The 18,860-nt window shown below is 37.5% G+C and overlaps 1 protein-coding gene across 1 annotated transcript; it reads right to left on the bottom strand.

The window, feature by feature from the left end:
- Positions 1–1,173: 1,173 nt before the first annotated feature.
- cavin2a (caveolae associated protein 2a) lies at positions 1,174–17,917 on the bottom strand. Its single transcript, XM_067410559.1, has 2 exons — positions 16,954–17,917; positions 1,174–2,558 (listed from the first exon to the last, which is right to left on the bottom strand). The coding sequence occupies exons 1-2, from the start codon at positions 17,488–17,490 to the stop codon at positions 1,689–1,691; spliced, it is 1,407 nt and encodes a 468-aa protein (XP_067266660.1). The 5' UTR covers positions 17,491–17,917; the 3' UTR covers positions 1,174–1,688.
- Between the last annotated feature and the right edge of the window lie 943 nt (positions 17,918–18,860).

The following is an 18,860-nucleotide window of genomic DNA, read 5'->3' on the forward strand; positions in this document are numbered from 1 at the left end:
TGTGGTTGACGTTGAAACTAAACAGCGAAGTTTTCTGTCTAGAACGACTATTTATCTTACATATTCCACATTCACTAAAAGAAGGAACACATGATTCGAGACACTCAAAATCTCCATTGATTTGCACTTTTAAGTTCTAATAAATGCATGTTTTCTAGATAACAGTGTTCATTGTTGTAGACAAAATCCACAAAACTCAAACTAAGCTGGTTCTTGAGTTGTTTTACTGATGTTGAGCATCACTGCCGTGGCGTGACGCAACACCAGCATGAGGTTGTGTGTCCGAGAGGGGCCGTGAAGAGGCCTGCAGGCAGCACACCTGTAGAACATGCGGGTACACCATACCCCAGCTAACCCGTGGAAACTAAAGCCATCAATCCGTTCACACCTCTTCTTTTTCCAGTCAGTGGAAAATGAACTGCAGAGAAGCTATCCATCAGAACCAGGAATGCACTTTCTTCACCTGGTATGTGTGTGTATCAGAGACTGTGCTGAATCATTTTGTGTGAGATAGATGTGTGTCCAGAGAAACGATTAAAAGCTTATGGTTCTTGGGTGTTAGGCTTTACTTTAGAAGTCTATCCAGCAGCAATTTCGATGTTTACAGGTCTGAGTACTTATTTCATCACTGAATCATCTAAAAAATGTTACTCTTTAGGAGAATGTGATGTTATTACATCAGCAGTATGGAACGTTTGACAACAAACTTCTGCTTCACTGTATACTTGTACTTTTTTGGTTTGTGTGTGTGTGTGTGTGTGTGTGTGTGCCCTTGCTGTGCACTACAGCAGTAATTGGAGAGTTGTTGGCAGTGGGCAAGGTTTCCATGGAGATGGCAGTCAATTGTGCTGGCTTTCTCCCAGAAATTTTGTAAACATGCTTCCCACCAAGCCAGGACCTACTGTCAGCCCTCATAGACATTTACCTATTCAAGCCTAGAGACCGATTGCTGCTAAATATTTTAATAAAAGTTCTAAAAATGTTAAAAAACATAACTTTGTCAACATTTTACCTCTTTGCCTTTTTTTATAAAAAGCACTGTATTGGTACAGTGGTAATGATGTTTGATGGTGATGCTGTATGATTAGCATGTTCATAGTTTACATGGCACTCCAAAGTATTTGCATCATAATACCGTTACTGAAAAACAAAGTACTGTTTCCAAAAACCATAATACTTCCATAGTACTTTATTGTAGACAATTTAATACTAAATCTTATGTACACTGACAGAAGAGAGTCTGGACTCCAGCATAACAAAGGGCAGATTGGCACACACATTGCCTCTCCTACACAAAGAAAAAAAGATAGAGAATGAGATTTCAGGCATTTCAGTTCAGTCAATTTCATGGTATTCACAGGCTCCCACAGGAAAATATAACTATTTCGGTGTATCATTGTGGTGACAGTGGTCTGAACTGCTGTACCATTCTCTGGGCCTTTGTACAATCCATTTGGAATGGATTCTAAATGGAATTTCCTCCTACAAGAACATGCTTAATTTCGGAACTTAACACAATAGGTTATAGTTACATTATATTTAGGGTTAATTCAGGGCGATATATTATTTCAGCAGACATGCTAACATTAAACAAGCTTGGGGACAAGATACCAGTGGCACAAGTGAGTAACTATGCTTCTCAAAGTCTCAGAAGTAGATGGAAGTCAAAGGGCTAGAAAAAGCTATATTTAAGAAGTTAGCTGAACAGTAGCTGAAGTCGACGGCGGAGACACAGGGACTTCTTCTGCTGGTCTTGATTCTTTCTCCTCTTCCTCTTCCTCACCGTTTTCGTCATTATCGTCAGTGTCATCATCTTCTTTATCCACTTCCTCTTCAGCCAGAGTTGCAGATGGGCCGTTCTCGAGACCTCCAGCCTCATCTGTAACGAACACCTCTCCATCTGTGCTTCTTGGTGTGGAGGGACTGTGGTGATCATCTCCGTTTGCTTTTTCACTTGGGGAGTGTAACTCAGCCAGGGGCAGCTCACCGTCAGGTCCCCCAATGTTGGGAACCTCCACCGGGCTGAGGTTTCTGGGTGAGCTTCCGGGCTGCTGGGAGGAGTCAGCGTCTCCATCTCGTACCTTCTTAACATTGAAGGTCATTGGCGAGACACGGAAGGATGAGCTCTTGGAAGAGGTGCTCTTCGGGTGGTTGGGGATAAAGCTTTTCTTGATCTTCTCGCGTTGTTCTGGAGGCACGATCTTGTTGATCTTCTTCTCTATGCTGCTTCGCGAGAAGGCCTTTTTCAGACTATCCACCTTCTTCAGACTGGAGCGCTTGAATTTGTCAGCACGAGAACGCTCCAGATGTTCACTTCCCAAGCCTGGGAAGCTGTCTTCATGCAGATCCACCAGGGAATCATCGCCGCCCTCTGCCTGGGGGCTCATTGCTCCTTTTTCCTCATTGTCGTCGGAGGAGAGGCTGATGGTCTGCAGGCCCTCATCTTGAGAGCGGTTTAAATCAGTGAGCGGAGTGGGTGCAGATGGAGCAATTTCATCCTGAGAGGTGGAGGCCAGGCCATCTTTAGTGAGCAGAGTGGAGGGGATTTCGTTGTCCTCCTGAAATTGGAGAAAAAGAAAATGCATTTAACAAAAAAAGATTGAAAGGCTCAGTGTGTTAATGTCTGCTTTAAGGTTACAGTGCAGATATTGTGTTATAGTAAAATCCTCCTATAACCTTTAGATGGCATTTAGATATTAATAGGAAATATTTTTTTTCTCATTTTGTTGCATGTACATTTTGCAGACAATCTTCTCCAAAGCCACTTAGACTGCATACAGTTTATCAGTTGATGTATTTCCTGGGAATCAAACCCACAGCCTTGGCATTGCTAGCACCATACTGTACTGTAAAGATTCGTTTCAGGTCCACACACACTATTTTTGTATCAATAAGTAAAACAAAGAGATGAGTCAGTTTGCTCTGTTGTTTTTTAAGTTATATTGTGCAATCTGCTGAAAAACCTGTTTGTGGCACAGCTAGCTATACACAAGACATGTGGAGGCATTGTCTTGGAGTTATTCCAAAGTAATAAAAATGGCACAAGGATTAGGTTTATTCTTCCCACCAAATTCCTTTCAAAAAGGTTTGATTTAAAAGTTACATGTATAAAAATCCAATCTGAAATCTTGTTTCACTTAGCAATCTAATTCTGTTTTCAAGTCAAGATTTTGGGTACACTGCATCTCAGTATCTGTTGAATGCAACAATTTTAATCACTTCTTTGCCTATATTTGTTACTTATTGTGTGATTATGCATGTACATAAATAAAATATAAATATCTGTTACTTTATACATTATTATATTTGCTCAATCATTTAATCAATGCAACAGACAAACAAAAAACTAAATATGCCACACCCTTTCAAATCTCACTCAGAGACAGTGCAAAATATTTTTTATCTACCAAACACACCCATGCCAAATTCCTTTTCAAAAGCTTTGATTTAAAAATGACCTTCATAAAAATAAAAAATAAAAAAAATCTTATTTCAGTAAACAACCTAATTATTTTAAAGGTGCCCTAGAACCCTTTTTCACAAGATGCAATATAAGTCTAAGGTGTCCCCTGAATGTGTCTGTGAAGTTTCAGCTCAAAATACCCCATAGATTTTTTATTTTTCAATTTTTTTACTTCCTATTTTGGGGCATAATTAAAAATTTAAATTTCTGTGTGTGTCCCCTTTAAATGCTCATGCTCCCCGATCCCAAGCTCTCAACTCTATAGTACATTGCATAAACAAAGTTCACACAGCTAATATAACCCTCAAAATGGATCTTTACAAAGTGTTCGTCATGCAGCATATCAGATCATGTAAGTATCTTATTTATTTGGATGTTTACATTTGATTCTGAATGAGTTTGAGGCTATGCTCCATGGCTAAAGCTAACATTACACACTGTTGGAGAGATTTATAAAGAATGAAGTTATGTTTATGCATTATACAGACTACAAGTGTTTAAAAATGAAAATAATGACATGGCTGTGGTCTCCGTGTTAATACAGTAAGAAACGATGGTAACTTTAACCACATTTAACAGTACATTAGCAACATGCTAACAAAACATTTAAAAAGACAATTTACAAATATCACTAAAATATTATGATATCATGAATCATGTCAGTTATTATTGCTCATCTGCCATTTTTCGCTGTTGTCCTTGCTTGCTTACCTGCACAAAGTCTGTTGATTCGGCTTTGCTGCTCCAGACATTAATACTGGCTTGCCTAATGCTAAGAACATGGGCTGGCAAAAGTTGGGGGTGTACATATTAATGATCCTGACTGTTGCGTCACAGTCTGTGTTATGTTGAGATTCACCTGTTTTTCAGTGGTCTTTTGCACAAATCAAATTTACATAAGAAGGAGGAAACAATGGTGTTTGAGACTCACTGTATGTCATTTCCATGTACTGAACTCTAATTATATAAAGGTGCCCTAGAATCAAAAATTGAATTTACCTTGGCATAGTTGAATAACAAGAGTTCAGTACATGGAAATGACATACAGTGAGTCTCAAACTCCATTGTATCCTCCTTCTTGTATGAATCTCATTTGTTTAAAAGACCTCCAAAGAACAGCCGAATCTTAAATGTCGGGATCATTAATATGTACGCCCCCAATATTTGCATATGCCAGCCCATGTTCAAGGCATTACACAAGCCAATATTAACATCTGGAGCTGCACAGCTGAATCATCAGACTAGGTAAGCAAGCATGAACAATAGCGAAAAATGGCAGATGGAGCAATAATAACTGACATGATCCATGATATCATGATATTTTTAGTGATATTTGTAAATTGTCTTTCTAAATGTTTTGTTAGCATGTTGCTAATGTACTGTTAAATATGGTTAAAGTTACCATAATTTCTTACTGTATTTACGGAGACAAGAGAGCTGTCGCTTTTTTCATTTTTAAACACTTGCAGTCTTTATAATGTATAAACACATCTTCATTCTTTATAAATCTCTCCAACAATGTGTAATGATAGCTTTATCCACAGAGCACAGCCTCAATCTCATTCAGAATCAAATGTAAACATCCAAATAAATACTATACTCACATGATCCAACGCATGCATGCAGTATGCATGACCAACATCTTGTAAAGATTCATTTGAGGTTTATATTAGCTGAGTGAACTTTGTAATTGCACTGTATTATAGTCGAGAGCTCGGGGGGCAGGGAGCGTGCGATTTAAAGGAGCCGCAGCCTGAATCGGTGCTTAGTTAATGATGCCCCAAAATAGGCAGTTAAAAAAAATTTATTTAAAAAAATCTATGGGGTATTTTGAGCTGAAACTTCACAGACACATTCAGGGGACACCTTAGACTTATATTACATCTTGTGAAAACTGGTTCTAGGGCACCTTTAACTATGCCAAGGTAAATTCAATTTTCAATTCTAGGGCACCTTTAACTAGTCAAGATTTTTGTGTAAACTGTATAGCTTAATATATGTTGAATGCAATCATTTTTATTCTTACTTCTTTTTTATGTTTCTTATTTTGTAATTATACATGTATATATATATATATATATATATATATATATATATATATATATATATATATATATATATATATATATATATATATATATATATATATATATATATATATATATATATATATATATATATATATATATATATGCCACGCTCTTTTAAACCTCCCTCTGGCACATACAGTGCAGAATCTTCTCTTATCACTCACTCTACCCTCACACACGCAGACCCCTGACACATACCTCAGACACGGCTGCTGAGGTTTACAGGGGTTATGCTTCACGCTTAAGGAGTAAATTGAATATCTGACCCTCAGGGAAGGGTGGATTAACAGCACGAATGGAGCTTTTGCACACTCACCTGCTCCCTATAAGGGCCCTAGCACACTCCCAGTTATTCAGAGCATGCACTGTCCAAGCTTATCAAAATGACAGATTAGTTATATCGTATGCCAATATTTCAGTATGAAACTGCAAATGCAAGTATATGTATAAACAGATCTTCAGATGCTAGTGTCCCTGTCTCTAGGAAACCTTTTACAAGTCAAGCAATGGTTGTTTCCACATAAAGCACTCATTTAGGCTCTTTTAAAGCGAGGGCGAACAGTTTCATAGAGGCAATCTTTGAAAGTGTAAGATCCAACCCTCCTTTCAAAGCACTCTCCAAAGCCACGCCTCCTCCAAAACACATGAACACGTGCAGCCTAAGCAAAGTCTGCAAAGCGTTAAAATTACCACATGTCTCAAAGCCCATAACATTACAATAATAATGAACAAACAACTTTAAAGAGCTCTGAACGTGTTCCTGGAACAGCTTTTTGTTCCTGAGACTTCTGCTTAAGAAAAATTACACATTCCTTTAACCTGAAATATATATTCAGTATTCTATATAATACATTGAGAGCTCCCGGTTGTTGAACATGCACTGTAATAGGCTATAATGCACGAGAAAATGGAATAACAACATAACGTAAAGACAACCTGATCCTGATGCCCTTCCCTTGTGCACAAAACTCTGTGCCATCATCAAGAAGTTGGTTTAAAAATTCCAGTAAAGGAATGCAACTCCCACTTTTTTACTTTCAATAAATAATCCCAATGTCTGTATTGATTAATATGAGAAGAACCAAAAGAGCAATTGTTTTTCAGTGTGTGCAAATGTTTTTAAAAAATGGTCTAAGGGGTGGTACTTGTGCTCATCTTTGTTAACATTTCACCTTTGAACACACAGCATCACCTGAGGGCAGAGATCCAGTCAAAACCAGTGTTGACTCTGGGCAAACCAGTTTCTTCACGAACATATGTAACACCCCTCAGGTTCAAGAATGACATGGAAACCAGAGCTGGGAGTTGGCTGGATTTGGTTAGTTCTGTAAAAGTATCAGCTTTTTTTTTTTTTTTGATAACCTAGTAATGTCTACATTTGGATTCTATTTCATAATTAATAATAGAGTGAAACTTCAGCAACACCTTCATATTATATGTTTTCAGCCAACCATACACGAACTGTAATTTACCAAGAAACTACACAGATGAGATTTAGGGATTTAGATATTAGATTAAAAAAAACTTTCTGTAAAATGATTCCCTATTGAAATATGTTGTTTCAGCTCAAATCTAATTAGTTTGTACCTTGAGGGTCTTATCAGATGAATAGTGCACACATGAAATATATCTCCATAAGCCTGCGAACTTTCACACAGTAGTAGGTTGACCCAAATTTGAAGGCTTTATTAAAAGAGTCTCAACAGTAACAATGTCATTAAAAGTCTAGTAAAACTAACATATATCATTATAATGATACATATTTTACAAAATTCTTTTGGCAATGACGTCAAGCTATCAACTTTTCTCTACATATACATTCACATTTTGAACACAAGTTGAAAACTAAAGCAGGGAGTCTCTGTTTGGTTAGTTTCACTCTTCATTTATCATTTGCATTCTTAGTTGAAGCTGTTTAAGTCTTTCTGATTCCGCTCTGTATCCACCTTTCTTAATATTTGTTTCTCAGCCCTGTGTCTTGTAACAGAGCGATAAATCAAGACATTTGCCATTCAGATTTTGACCTTTATCTAAATACACAATGGCTTGTGAGACTCAGAGGAAGAGAAAGAGGAGGGGACTGAAGAAAAGAGAGAGGGAGAACTTTTGAAAACATTGTGTCACATGCTGATACCCCTGGTTCAGTGTGTAATGGGAGCCTGGATAATTAATGCACCCCGCTGGAGGCCTCCGGACTTTTTGGAGTGGAAACATCGAAAGAGATGAGAGAGACTGGTGTGTGTGTGTGTGTGTGTGTGTGTGTGTCTCTCAATCTAGGCTCTTACGACCTGAACAGACAACACAAGGGCAGCGGAAAGCACAGGAAAGCAACAGAGGAAAGACAAATATAAGAACAATAGAGGATGATACTATTAAAAATAAAAAAAACACAAAGGAAGGATATGTCACTAGTGAATGTCAGCAGTATCGCATTTGTTATTTGTTCAAAGATTGTCATTTCAGAGTAAAATACTTAATATAAAAATCAAAAACTTCTAAAAGATTAGAAGCCAATTATAGCAGTGTTATTTTAGTGTTATTCATATACTATTATATTATTTACTAATATTTTGAATTAGCTTTTGTGTTTATATTTTCATTTTTATTTTAAAGGGTTAGTTCACCCCAAAATGTCATTAATTACTCACTGTCATGTCGTTCCAAACCCGCAAGACTTTTGTTCATCTTCGGAAAACAAATGAAGATCTTTTTGATGAAATCTGACAGTATTCTGTCCCTCTTGCCTTTGCAACTTGATCTCTGACACTTCAAAAAGGTCAAAAAGAGATTAACTAGAGGAAAACTAATTCATATGAATGTGGTTTAGTCCAAATTTTCTGAAGAGACATGATTGCTTTTTATGATGAACATGTTTGATTTAGGATTTTGCTGGCATTTAGACCTTGATCAGGAAACATAAACAGATGCTCAACCAAACATGAATGACGCACAAGAACAAGCCTCTTTCGGAAGCTCAAACGTGCTGTGTAACACGGGAATGAACCCTATTGGTTACGCAGAACGTTTGAGCTTCTGTTTATGTTCGCTGATCAAGGCATATATGCAATAAAAAGCATTAATTAAATCTGTCTATCATAAATGTTGATCAAGTCTATTCAGAAAATTTGGACTAAATTGCTTGATTGGACATCTCTCAGATTTCATCGAAAAGATCTTCATTTGTGTTCCGAAGATGAACGGAAGTCTTACGGGTTTGGAACGACATTAGGGTGAGTCATTAATGAAAAAAAACAAAAAACAATACAAAAACAAAGGCGCAGTACAAAAGGCACAGTCTTTGTATTTTGTCTTCTCATTCAATGATTCTGCAACTATGCAAATCTGATGGATGTCTAACTATGAACATCATGACTGAATCTCATGTCTGAAACCTTTTTCTCTAATTTAACCCTATTCAAATAATAATAAAACACATATCTGAACATAAAACACATTTACACACTTACAGCCCATATGCGATGCCCCATCAAGCACACACAAACCCTTGTTTATACTACTTTGTGGGGTCCAAATGACTAAGATAGTAAGATGAGGAATTTACGACATTATGGGGTCCTTTAGTTGGACAACATCTTAAAAGTCATATATAAGAATGTTTGACAAAATCTTAAAAGTCACTATAGTATGGCTCTTCCCTATATATATATATATATATATATATATATATATATATATATATATATATATATATATATATATATATATATATATATATATATATATATATATATATATATATATATATATATATATGTGTGTGTGTGTGTGTGTGTGTATGTATGTTTCAACATTTTAAAAATGTGTCTTAAGTTTCTTATATATAATGTTAAAAGTAAGTTAGGTTCCTGTGATGAGTAGTATTATAAATAGTGTAGGGAAGTACAATAGCAAATTGAGTCAATATTTAGTTCTATAAATGAGTTTGTCCTTGTGGGGTCCAAGTAAAGCACCCCACAAATTCAAAGATTCTGTATCTTTCGTACTTTGTGGGTTCTTCTGGACACACACACACACTGACAAACCAGACAAAAATGTGCTCGCTCATCCGTTACCTGTTTATGATGTGTGGAAGAAGTTCAGGGAATCTTTGGCCTCACTCCAGACGGAGAGAATAAGTATAAAACAACTGCCAACTGGCTTGAACACACAGTTCAGTTAGATGCTGGGCAAAGCAATGTGCTATCAAAGCCTCCCATCTGCAGCATTGTGGTAAAAACTATGGGAAAGTGATACTTAAAGGGCCATCTGTGGACTTTCGACCGTCTTTTACTGAATTAACAGAGGTTTACTGCCCTGCAGAGCTGAGGAGTTTTTGTTGGTTTTATATTGAATCAAAATCTGACTTATTCTTGCCTGAGCTGAACTAAGCTGTCTAAGAAGGGGTCTGATTGCATCTCATTCTCTCTCTCAGGTTCATATTAAGAAAGCTCCACTCTCTTCAGTCTCTGTCTGTCTGGCCGCTTGAATTAATCACATGATTAGTCATGCTCCCTGAAGTATCATTTTTCTAATTAGACTGTATTTATTTGAGTGAATCTAATAACACCTGCGGAATGGGACTTGACTTTTCAGATGTCACCCCACCTCACCCTTTGGTGCATTTCTTATTTAAACAGTACGTTTGGGTGGGGCATACCAAAGAGCTTGTCTATAAAAAAAAAAAAGCCAATAGGCTTTAGTTATATTAAGCAGTGAACCGTTGCTACTTTCTAGTCGGTTGCAGGTGGTACATTCAGGGGGTGGGGCATTCTTAATCCTTAGAACATTTGATTGGACAAAAATCTGTTTGTGCAGGATGAGTCACACCGCACTTAACAGTGATCCCTTGCAAACATTATTGAGCTGGGTGCAGGAGGAATCGTGGCTAGGAGGCAGGAAAGTGCATGAGCACACTTCACTTCAGCTCCACTGCACCAAAGTGAATCATCATCGTTCTTTATTTATCCTTGCATATGTATAGAATAGAATAGAATAAAAATAAATGAATTAAGGTACAGTCAGTGGGTCATCATCACAAAATAAACCCTGACTGAGAGTTTGCAGGCTGTACATGATCTGTGGAGTGAAACGAGAAACACAAAACTGAATAGGAGGTTGCTGGGGCAACAGTCAAATACACAGTTTGGCTGTCATTATTCAAAAATATTTGACTGCAGAAAGCTGCGATTGACCAGTCAGAATCAAGTATATCAGAGCATTGTAATAAACAAACAGCTACATGTACTCAACTACTACTAACTACAGAGATAAAGGGAGGAGTCAAGTTGTCAAACCAGAAATCCTGCACAGGGCCGAAACATGCCTGAGTCTCTCTGTCTCTCTCTCTCATACATCAGTTTGTTTTCCATTGTTCTCATCCAGTTCATTCTATTTGTTCTGCTCCTCTGCTGTTTCCTCCCTCATCACAATCTCTTCCCTGGCCTTGAAGCTGTCATGTTTTATTTTCACTTTTCTTTCTTTCTTTCTCTCTTTCTTTCTTTCTTTCTTTCTTTCTTTCTTTCTTTCTTTCTTTCTTTCTTTCTTTCTTTCTTTCTTTCTTTCTTTCTTTCTTTCTTTCTTTCTCTTTCTCTCTTTCTCTCTTTCTTTCTTTCTCTCTTTCTTTCTTTCTTTCTTTCTTTCTTTCTTTCTTTCTTTCTTTCTTTCTTTCTTTCTTTCTTTCTTTCTTTCTTTCTTTCTTTCTTTCTTTCTTTCTTTCTTTCTTTCTTTCTTTCTTTCTTTCTTTCTTTCTTTCCTCTAACTCTGCCTTTCTCTCAGATTTTCTTTGAGGTGAGGTGAATCTCTGTTGGTTGAGGGTGGAGCTCAGGGAACGGCACAGGAATCATAATGAAAGGCAGCCTAGGACAACAACAGTTGTATGCCAACCTGAGCTTAAAAAAAAAAAAATCATAAAATATTGTAATTGCAATCTGAATCACTCAGATTAAAATAGCCAGAACAAATCTCTGAAATGCACCGATCATAATAAGCAAACACATTATCTCTCAGTGTCAGAGAATATAATCAATGATGAGATCGAATCAACACAATCAAATTCAGATGAATGCTCTTTGTTGCTGAATAAAACTAAATGTGTGCATCCGCTGCACAAATGGATACAAATCTTTGAGGAAATCATGCTTTTGATTGAAGAAAGAATGTGTTTTGTTGTATGTCCAAGTGTTATTGTGCAGAATTATCAGACTGAATGTGTTTTGATCATCAGAATCTGCTCTGTCACTATAAAAAGCTCTTTCTTGTTATGGGAGGGCCTGTAAACACCGGCAATCGGGTTCTTTCCCTTCTCCCACCCTGAAAGACTGTCACTTTCCCACAATTCACATTTGCACACTCGTACTTGTTTTACCTTTCATTGAAGACCCTGATCTTGAGTTGTTATGCGAAAATTACAAAACACACAATTAGACAAATGCCGATGGACTGACTTGGTCAATCATACGTGGCATTGCTTGGATCTCAAGCAGACTTACATCATCCTAATGAAGGCGTTCCATGGCACCTCTGGGCCAAAATAAACCCTCACAATGTTCAACAGGATTTCAGAGGGTGAACTAATGAGGGGAATCGGAAAGACTACAAAGGTGTAAAAAATGACAGTTGTCAGATGTTTTGTGAACTCCCACTGCAGAAACATCAGAGCCAAAACTTTTCTTCCTTCAAAAACATAAAAGCAATAAAATATGTTTTATAACTATCCATAAAATCCTCATGTTTGCCATAAGTCATGCAGCTTGCCAAACTTTGCACGCCTTGGTGAAAACGTTTAAGGTGTATGTTATCCCTGCTAGACGTCATGGAAAACACGCATTCTTAACCAATCTTTATCTTAGATGAGCAAAAACAGCATAAGCTATGAGCAGTTGCCTAGATTATTGTGTTAATGATCCTTCCACAAGCACTGGCAACCACAGAAACAAAAAGGCTGGAGTTACTGCAGTGAAGAGCTTCAGCACGTAGAACCACATTTTTCAAGAATCAACACTCGTGTATTCCTGAGAACTCAGAAAAAGCAGTGATGCATTAAGCATAAACAAACAGGTTTAAATGGGCAGTAATTACTGCAGATCATTAGTGCTTGTTAATGGAAACGAGGCAGTTGACCGGACTGTCTCTCCCCCACACATGCATTTTCAGTGCCAAACTCAGTGTGTTTACTGCAGTTCTTTCTTCTTTCGGAGGGCCCTTGTGTGTTCAAACCACACCTTCCATCTCCAAATGCCTTTACACAGCGCATAGAATGCTTATAATTACCCCACAGGCTGGGTGAGCGTCGTTAGATGCCAAAAAATTAAACAAAACAAGCAAATGCACAACCAAAGAGCAATAGTGCTCTTCCAAAGCAAACTCCTGAGACCGAACGGTTCTCCCTCGTGCTTGCATTCCGTGTTTACTTTCAATAGAGTGTCAAAGGGGTGGTCGTTCCACAGAACAATACACCATTGTTTTATTGGTCTATGGTATATGGACATGCATATCATTTTCCATGAACAAAGACAGAAAAAATAAAGAAGAGAAAAATGTCTTGACTTAAAAGAATCAGTGAATTAAAAATCACCATCGAGTCATATTTGTATTGACACATGTGCAACAAATGTGAAGCATCACCTGCAGCTATAATGCTTAACATGTGTCAGTGTCCCATAGCAAGAAGGGAAAGTACATGCCTGTGCTGTTTTGACACTCCAGGCACTTGAAACTTGCTTCCATACCTGAGTCTAATAACACACATTCATCTACATATTCACACAGGGGTGTGTGTGAGATGGTTACACTTTTTGTACTGCAAGCATATATAGCGTTCAAACATTTGGGGTTGGAAAGATTATTTAATGTTTCTCAAGGAAGTCTCTTATGCTCACAAGGCTGCAATTTTTTGATCAAAAATGCAGTAAAAAAAGTACAATATTATGAAATATTATTACATTTTAAGATTGTTTTCTATATTAATATATTTTAAAACATTCATTTATTCCTGTGATGGCAAAGCTGAATTTTCAGCATCATTATTCCAGTCTTCAATGTCACATGATTCTTCAGAAATCATTCTAATATGCTGATTTGGAGCTCAAGAAACATTTTAAAGGTGCCCTAGAACTTTTTTTTAAAAGATGTAATATAAGTCTAAGGTGTCCCCTAAATGTGTATGTGAAGTTTCAGCTCAAAAAACCCATAGATTTTTTTAAATTAATTTTTTTTAACTGCCTATTTTGGGGCATAATTAGAAGCGAGCCGATTTCAGGTTGTGGCCCCTTTAAATCGCGCGCTCTCCGCCCCCAGAGCTCGTGCTTGCCTTAAACAGTGCATAAACAAAGTTTACACAGCTAATATAACCCTCAAATGGATCTTTACAAAGTGTTCGTCATGCAAACTGAATGCATGCATCGGATTATGTGAGTATTGTATTTATTTGGGTGTTTACATTTGATTCTGAATGAGTTTGAGGCTATGCTCTGTGGCTAACTGGCTAACACTGCACTGTTGGAGAGATTTATAAAGAATGAAGTTGTGTTTATGCATTATACAGACTGCAAGTGTTTAATAATGAAAATAGCGACGGCTCTTGTCTCCGTGAATACACTTAGAAATTATGGTAACTTTAACCACATTTAACAGTACATTAGCAACATGCTAACGAAACATTTAGAAAGACAGTTTACAAATATCACTAAAAATATCATGATATCATGTCAGTTATTATTGCTCCATCTTCCATTTTTCGCTGTTTTCCTTGCTTGCTTACCTAGTCTGATTATTCAGCAGTGCACATCCAGACGTTCTGCCCTTGTGTAATACTAACTGCCCTTGTGTAATGCCTCGATCATGGGCTGGCATATGCAAATATTGGGGTCATACATATTAATATTAAAGTCAGTGTTATGTTGAGATTCGCCTGTTTTCCGGAGGTCTTTTAAACAAATGAGATTTATATAAGAAGGAGGAAACAATGGAGTTTGAAACTCAGTGTATGTCTTTTCCATGTACTGAACTCTTGTTATTTAACTATGCCATGGTAAATTAAATTTTTAATTCTAGGGCACCTTTAATACTGCTTAAGGTCCACGTGAACTGGAACTTGCAAACAAATTGAAAGTGAAGTGAAACAGAATAATGAATAGAGGGCAGGTTTTTACTTTAGCACTCCTCCTCTCCATATCTCGTTCATAGCAGACTAACGGTTGGAGGGGGAGTGGTTTAAGCGTTTTCAACCCAAACCGTCAAACTGATGTCATAAGAGAATGCCATTCCAGAATGCCATTCCAGTAACTTTTCAGATTTTGATTAAAGATTACCACGACAAACAATTTATTTTTCTGTGTATTAACTTGCATGGATTAGTTGTTCACCACAAGACTAGTAATATGGGCTAACAAATTAAATAGGGTACATTTTGATTTCATGACGACTTTTTGTGGTAGCCGTAATAAATGTTTTTCAGGATTTTTGATTCAAAAGAAAAGAACAGCATTTATTTAAAAACAGACATATATTGTAACATTATAAATGCCTCTTTTGATCAATTTAATGTGTCCTTGATGAATTAAGTATTAATTGAATGAAGTATTAATTTCTATAAAAAACGGTAGTATATTTCAGTAGACTTACAACATACACAACAAAAGTGCTAGTCCAGTGAATGTGTGCGTGTCTTGCAAAGCCCTTCTTTTCATCTTACAACACATTCTCAAAGTAGATATTACAATCTCCTGCAGCAAACTTTCTGCAAGCCTGCACACATGCCAAAGTGTTTTAACAGGCTGAATACAGGCTGATTATTACTTTAGAAAATCACCTGCTGCTAGCGATCACAAAGGGAATGCTTAAGACTTAGGATCAGCCATTAGCCGCACTGTTCAGCCTCATGGGCTTCCTCTCTGACAGCTGAATTAGTCACGAGTCATCGTCCCAATAATCAACTCTCTCCACACTGATAGATGGCTCTTATTAAATAAGTCTATTAAAAGCAATATCCTTAAAAGTTTCTGTTTTCCTTAGGAATCATTTTGAATTAGCATGCTTAAGATAAGTCTAAAAATATGTTAACCTCAGCCTGTTTCAGAAACCTTTGATGAAGATTTTTTGTTTTGTTTTGTCCAAAACCATAAAAAGGCAATGAATTCGTCATCTTATGAAGGAAACAAATCCATTTGACATTTTACAACATTTTATGCTAGCTAATGCCTTCATGAATGATCAGGTGTTGACATGGTTGATCAGGAAACAAGTCTCAAAGGAGCTAGATAAAAGTCTGTGTTTTTATTTCTACTGAGGTTCAAACACTCGCTTTGAAATTTAGCTCATTCTGCTATTGAATTACATTAGCCTCAGGAAAACAGAGTTCTGCTTTTTAAAATGATTTCTGGGAATCAAACACCCCTAAGAAATGCCTCTACCTGCTTCTACAAGTTAAAGATCACTGTCCCAGCATGTAAAGCTGCATGTGGGTCGCTCCAGGGCAATCAGATAAGAATACTATTCTAAATGCCTGAGCCGCACACAGTTGCTTAAATCAACATGACGCACCCTTCACATTAACCAACCAGCATAAAGCACTTCCTGAGTGTGTAAAATTGCATTACCTGAACATACAAAACACCTCACCAAAGATTAGAGCAAACTAAAGAACAGGTCACAAGGCTGGTTTAGCTAGAAGACTCAACTTTACAATCTCAGTTTGTTTTACATTTATTTGTAAGGAGAGGCTTGTAGTCTAATGAACCTATTGTAAAAAAAAGTGATCTTTGAGCTTTATGGTAAACAATGATGAAGAATGTGAGAGTGTTGCAGTAAGCTCAACATCATCTACTGACAACTCTCTTTTACATGCATATACTGTAACAATACAAATGCTTAAATGCTTGCACACAAATGTACATATTGAAATTCTCTGCAATCTGCACAAACTTCAAAAATTTCATCCCAGCTGCAGTCACAGGAAGAATTCCCACGCACTCTAGTTTCATTCATGATACACTACTGCACACGTGTCCTGTCACACACCACTAAAACCCATAGAAAACACTGAAATCTAACTTTCTCTGTGATTATTGTCTACATCCCCTTGCAAACATGTCAAATATTTACATGGAGTTTAACTAAAAAAATTGCACAAAGTCTTATATCAAAAGATGAGTTAGAAAGCATGCGCTACAAGTGTAACTATAGCTTTAAAACTGTTTTATTGCTATATGACAAACAAGCTAGAAAGCGAGAGAGTCTTTAGAAAGTTAATCATTTTATATTTCCATACTTAAATCTAAAAATCTTCACATATTTAGATTACTTTTGTCTTTAAAGGTTCCTCAAGTGTAGAAAAACCTCATTCAGACACATATTTTTATCTTTAAAGGTTCCTCAGAAGTAGAAAGATCTCATTCTTCTCACCTGAAAGATGATTACTTTAAAGTGGTTCCTCTTCAGCAGATGGGCGTGGTTGGCCTCCAGACGCTTCACCTGGCTGCTCTGTTTATCCAGGCGCTCCCTCACCTCCTTCACGTTGTTGCCAGTCTTGCGCGAGCGCTCCAGCAGCTTGGCCACGCTGTTGGCCGTGGACGTGTGGCTCTTAGTAAGCCGGGTCACGTCACCTTGCACCACCCTGACCGCCCCCTCCAGCTCAGCCTGCTTCTTCTCCATCCTCTGCTGGTTCTCCTGCACCGCCTCGATCATCACCACCAGCTTGTCGAGCAGAGCCACCACCGTGATGGCGCTGACTTGGCTGCCACTGGCCGTTGGGCTGGTGGGGGACTTGGGGCCCAGACGGGAAAGGGTGTTGACAGGTGAGGAGGGCACCGAGCTGGGGCTGAAGCTCGGAATTAGGAGATCCTGAGCATCCTGAGCATCTGGAGCTGGTGGTGTCGGGGTGCTTTCCTCCCTGGGTAAGGTGGCTGTGCTTCGCTCGGCGTGAGAGGAGTCTTCACCCATCCTGGAGTCAATGCTGGTGGTTTTGAATGGTGTGGTTAGGTTGACTCTCACAGACACTCTCCTGCCTTCTGCGCCTCTCTAAAAACAACATTCCCAACACTCCACTTAAAAACTTCCCACACACCCAGGGGAGGGGCCTGGTTGCTGTGGTAGTTAGCCCAGCCCATCAGAGTAATGCGAGTAAAGGGTGTCAGTGTGAAAGTGTCCCACTGCATGTGGCATGCAGTGCCATTTCAGTATTGTTTGATCTGTTTGAATTTGCAGTCAGTAATGTTTTTGGAAGTGTAGTGAGGCATATTTGGACGACACTAGCCACAGGAGTGTTTGTGTGGAGGAATGTGGGTGTATCTGTTTCCGTGTACATGCACCTGAATGTCTCTTCACTTCTTCATGAATCTCTGCTGGTGTTTTGTCTCAGCTGTTCCTGACTGGGGAAACGTCACAAGGGGAAATATGGAAATCTGTGTTTGGACAGTGAACTCAGTTAATATGTAGCCATGGCACCATGTCAGACTCAAACACCAACCACACACACACACACACACACACACACACACACACACACACACACACACACACACACACACACACACACACACACACACACACACATGCACACACACTATATGAATGCTATGCTAAAAGGGATAGTCCATTCAAAAAAGAAAATTATGTCATTATTTACTCACCCTCATGTCGTTCCATAACTGTATGACCTTTATTCTGTGGTACACAAATGGAGAAGTTTTTAATAATGTTCATGCTGCTTTTTCCCATACAGTGAAATTGGAAGGGGAACAGGGCCTGTCAAGCTCTAAAAATGTGCATTCCATTTACTTACCAAAAATCTAAAACCAAAAACTTTTGTTACTCGAAATAAAATAAACTTAAAATAAAATAAAATATGAAAAATTTAAACTTATTTTATTTCAGCTAGTTGCAAATGCAAAATTTCTCATTATCATTTAGTATAATAAAAATATATATTTAAAAAGAAATAAATGATAAAATCAAAACAAAATATAAAAAATTGAACAATTAAATCAAAAACAGAAAATATAAAAATAAAAACTAATTAAAATTAGCAAATTATCATATAATTTACAGAACAAGCAACGTATTTTTACAATACATTTAATGCTATGCAGGATGAAAGTCCAATAAACATCCAGCAGACAGCTCACAATAATCATAATAATAAACTAATAAATAAATGCATTAGGATAATTTACCACATGTGCATCTTATGAGCTATTTGAAGGTATAAAGCCAGGTCAGACACTGAAAATGAACAGTATTGAACCTTGCTCAACAGTCTGAATGAACAAAGAGAAAGAAAGACACTAAATCATTCATAGATCCGTGAAGTA

Source organism: Chanodichthys erythropterus, chromosome 14 (genome assembly GCF_024489055.1).
Source record: "Chanodichthys erythropterus isolate Z2021 chromosome 14, ASM2448905v1, whole genome shotgun sequence".
In the NCBI taxonomy this organism is placed as follows: Eukaryota; Metazoa; Chordata; class Actinopteri; order Cypriniformes; family Xenocyprididae; genus Chanodichthys; species Chanodichthys erythropterus.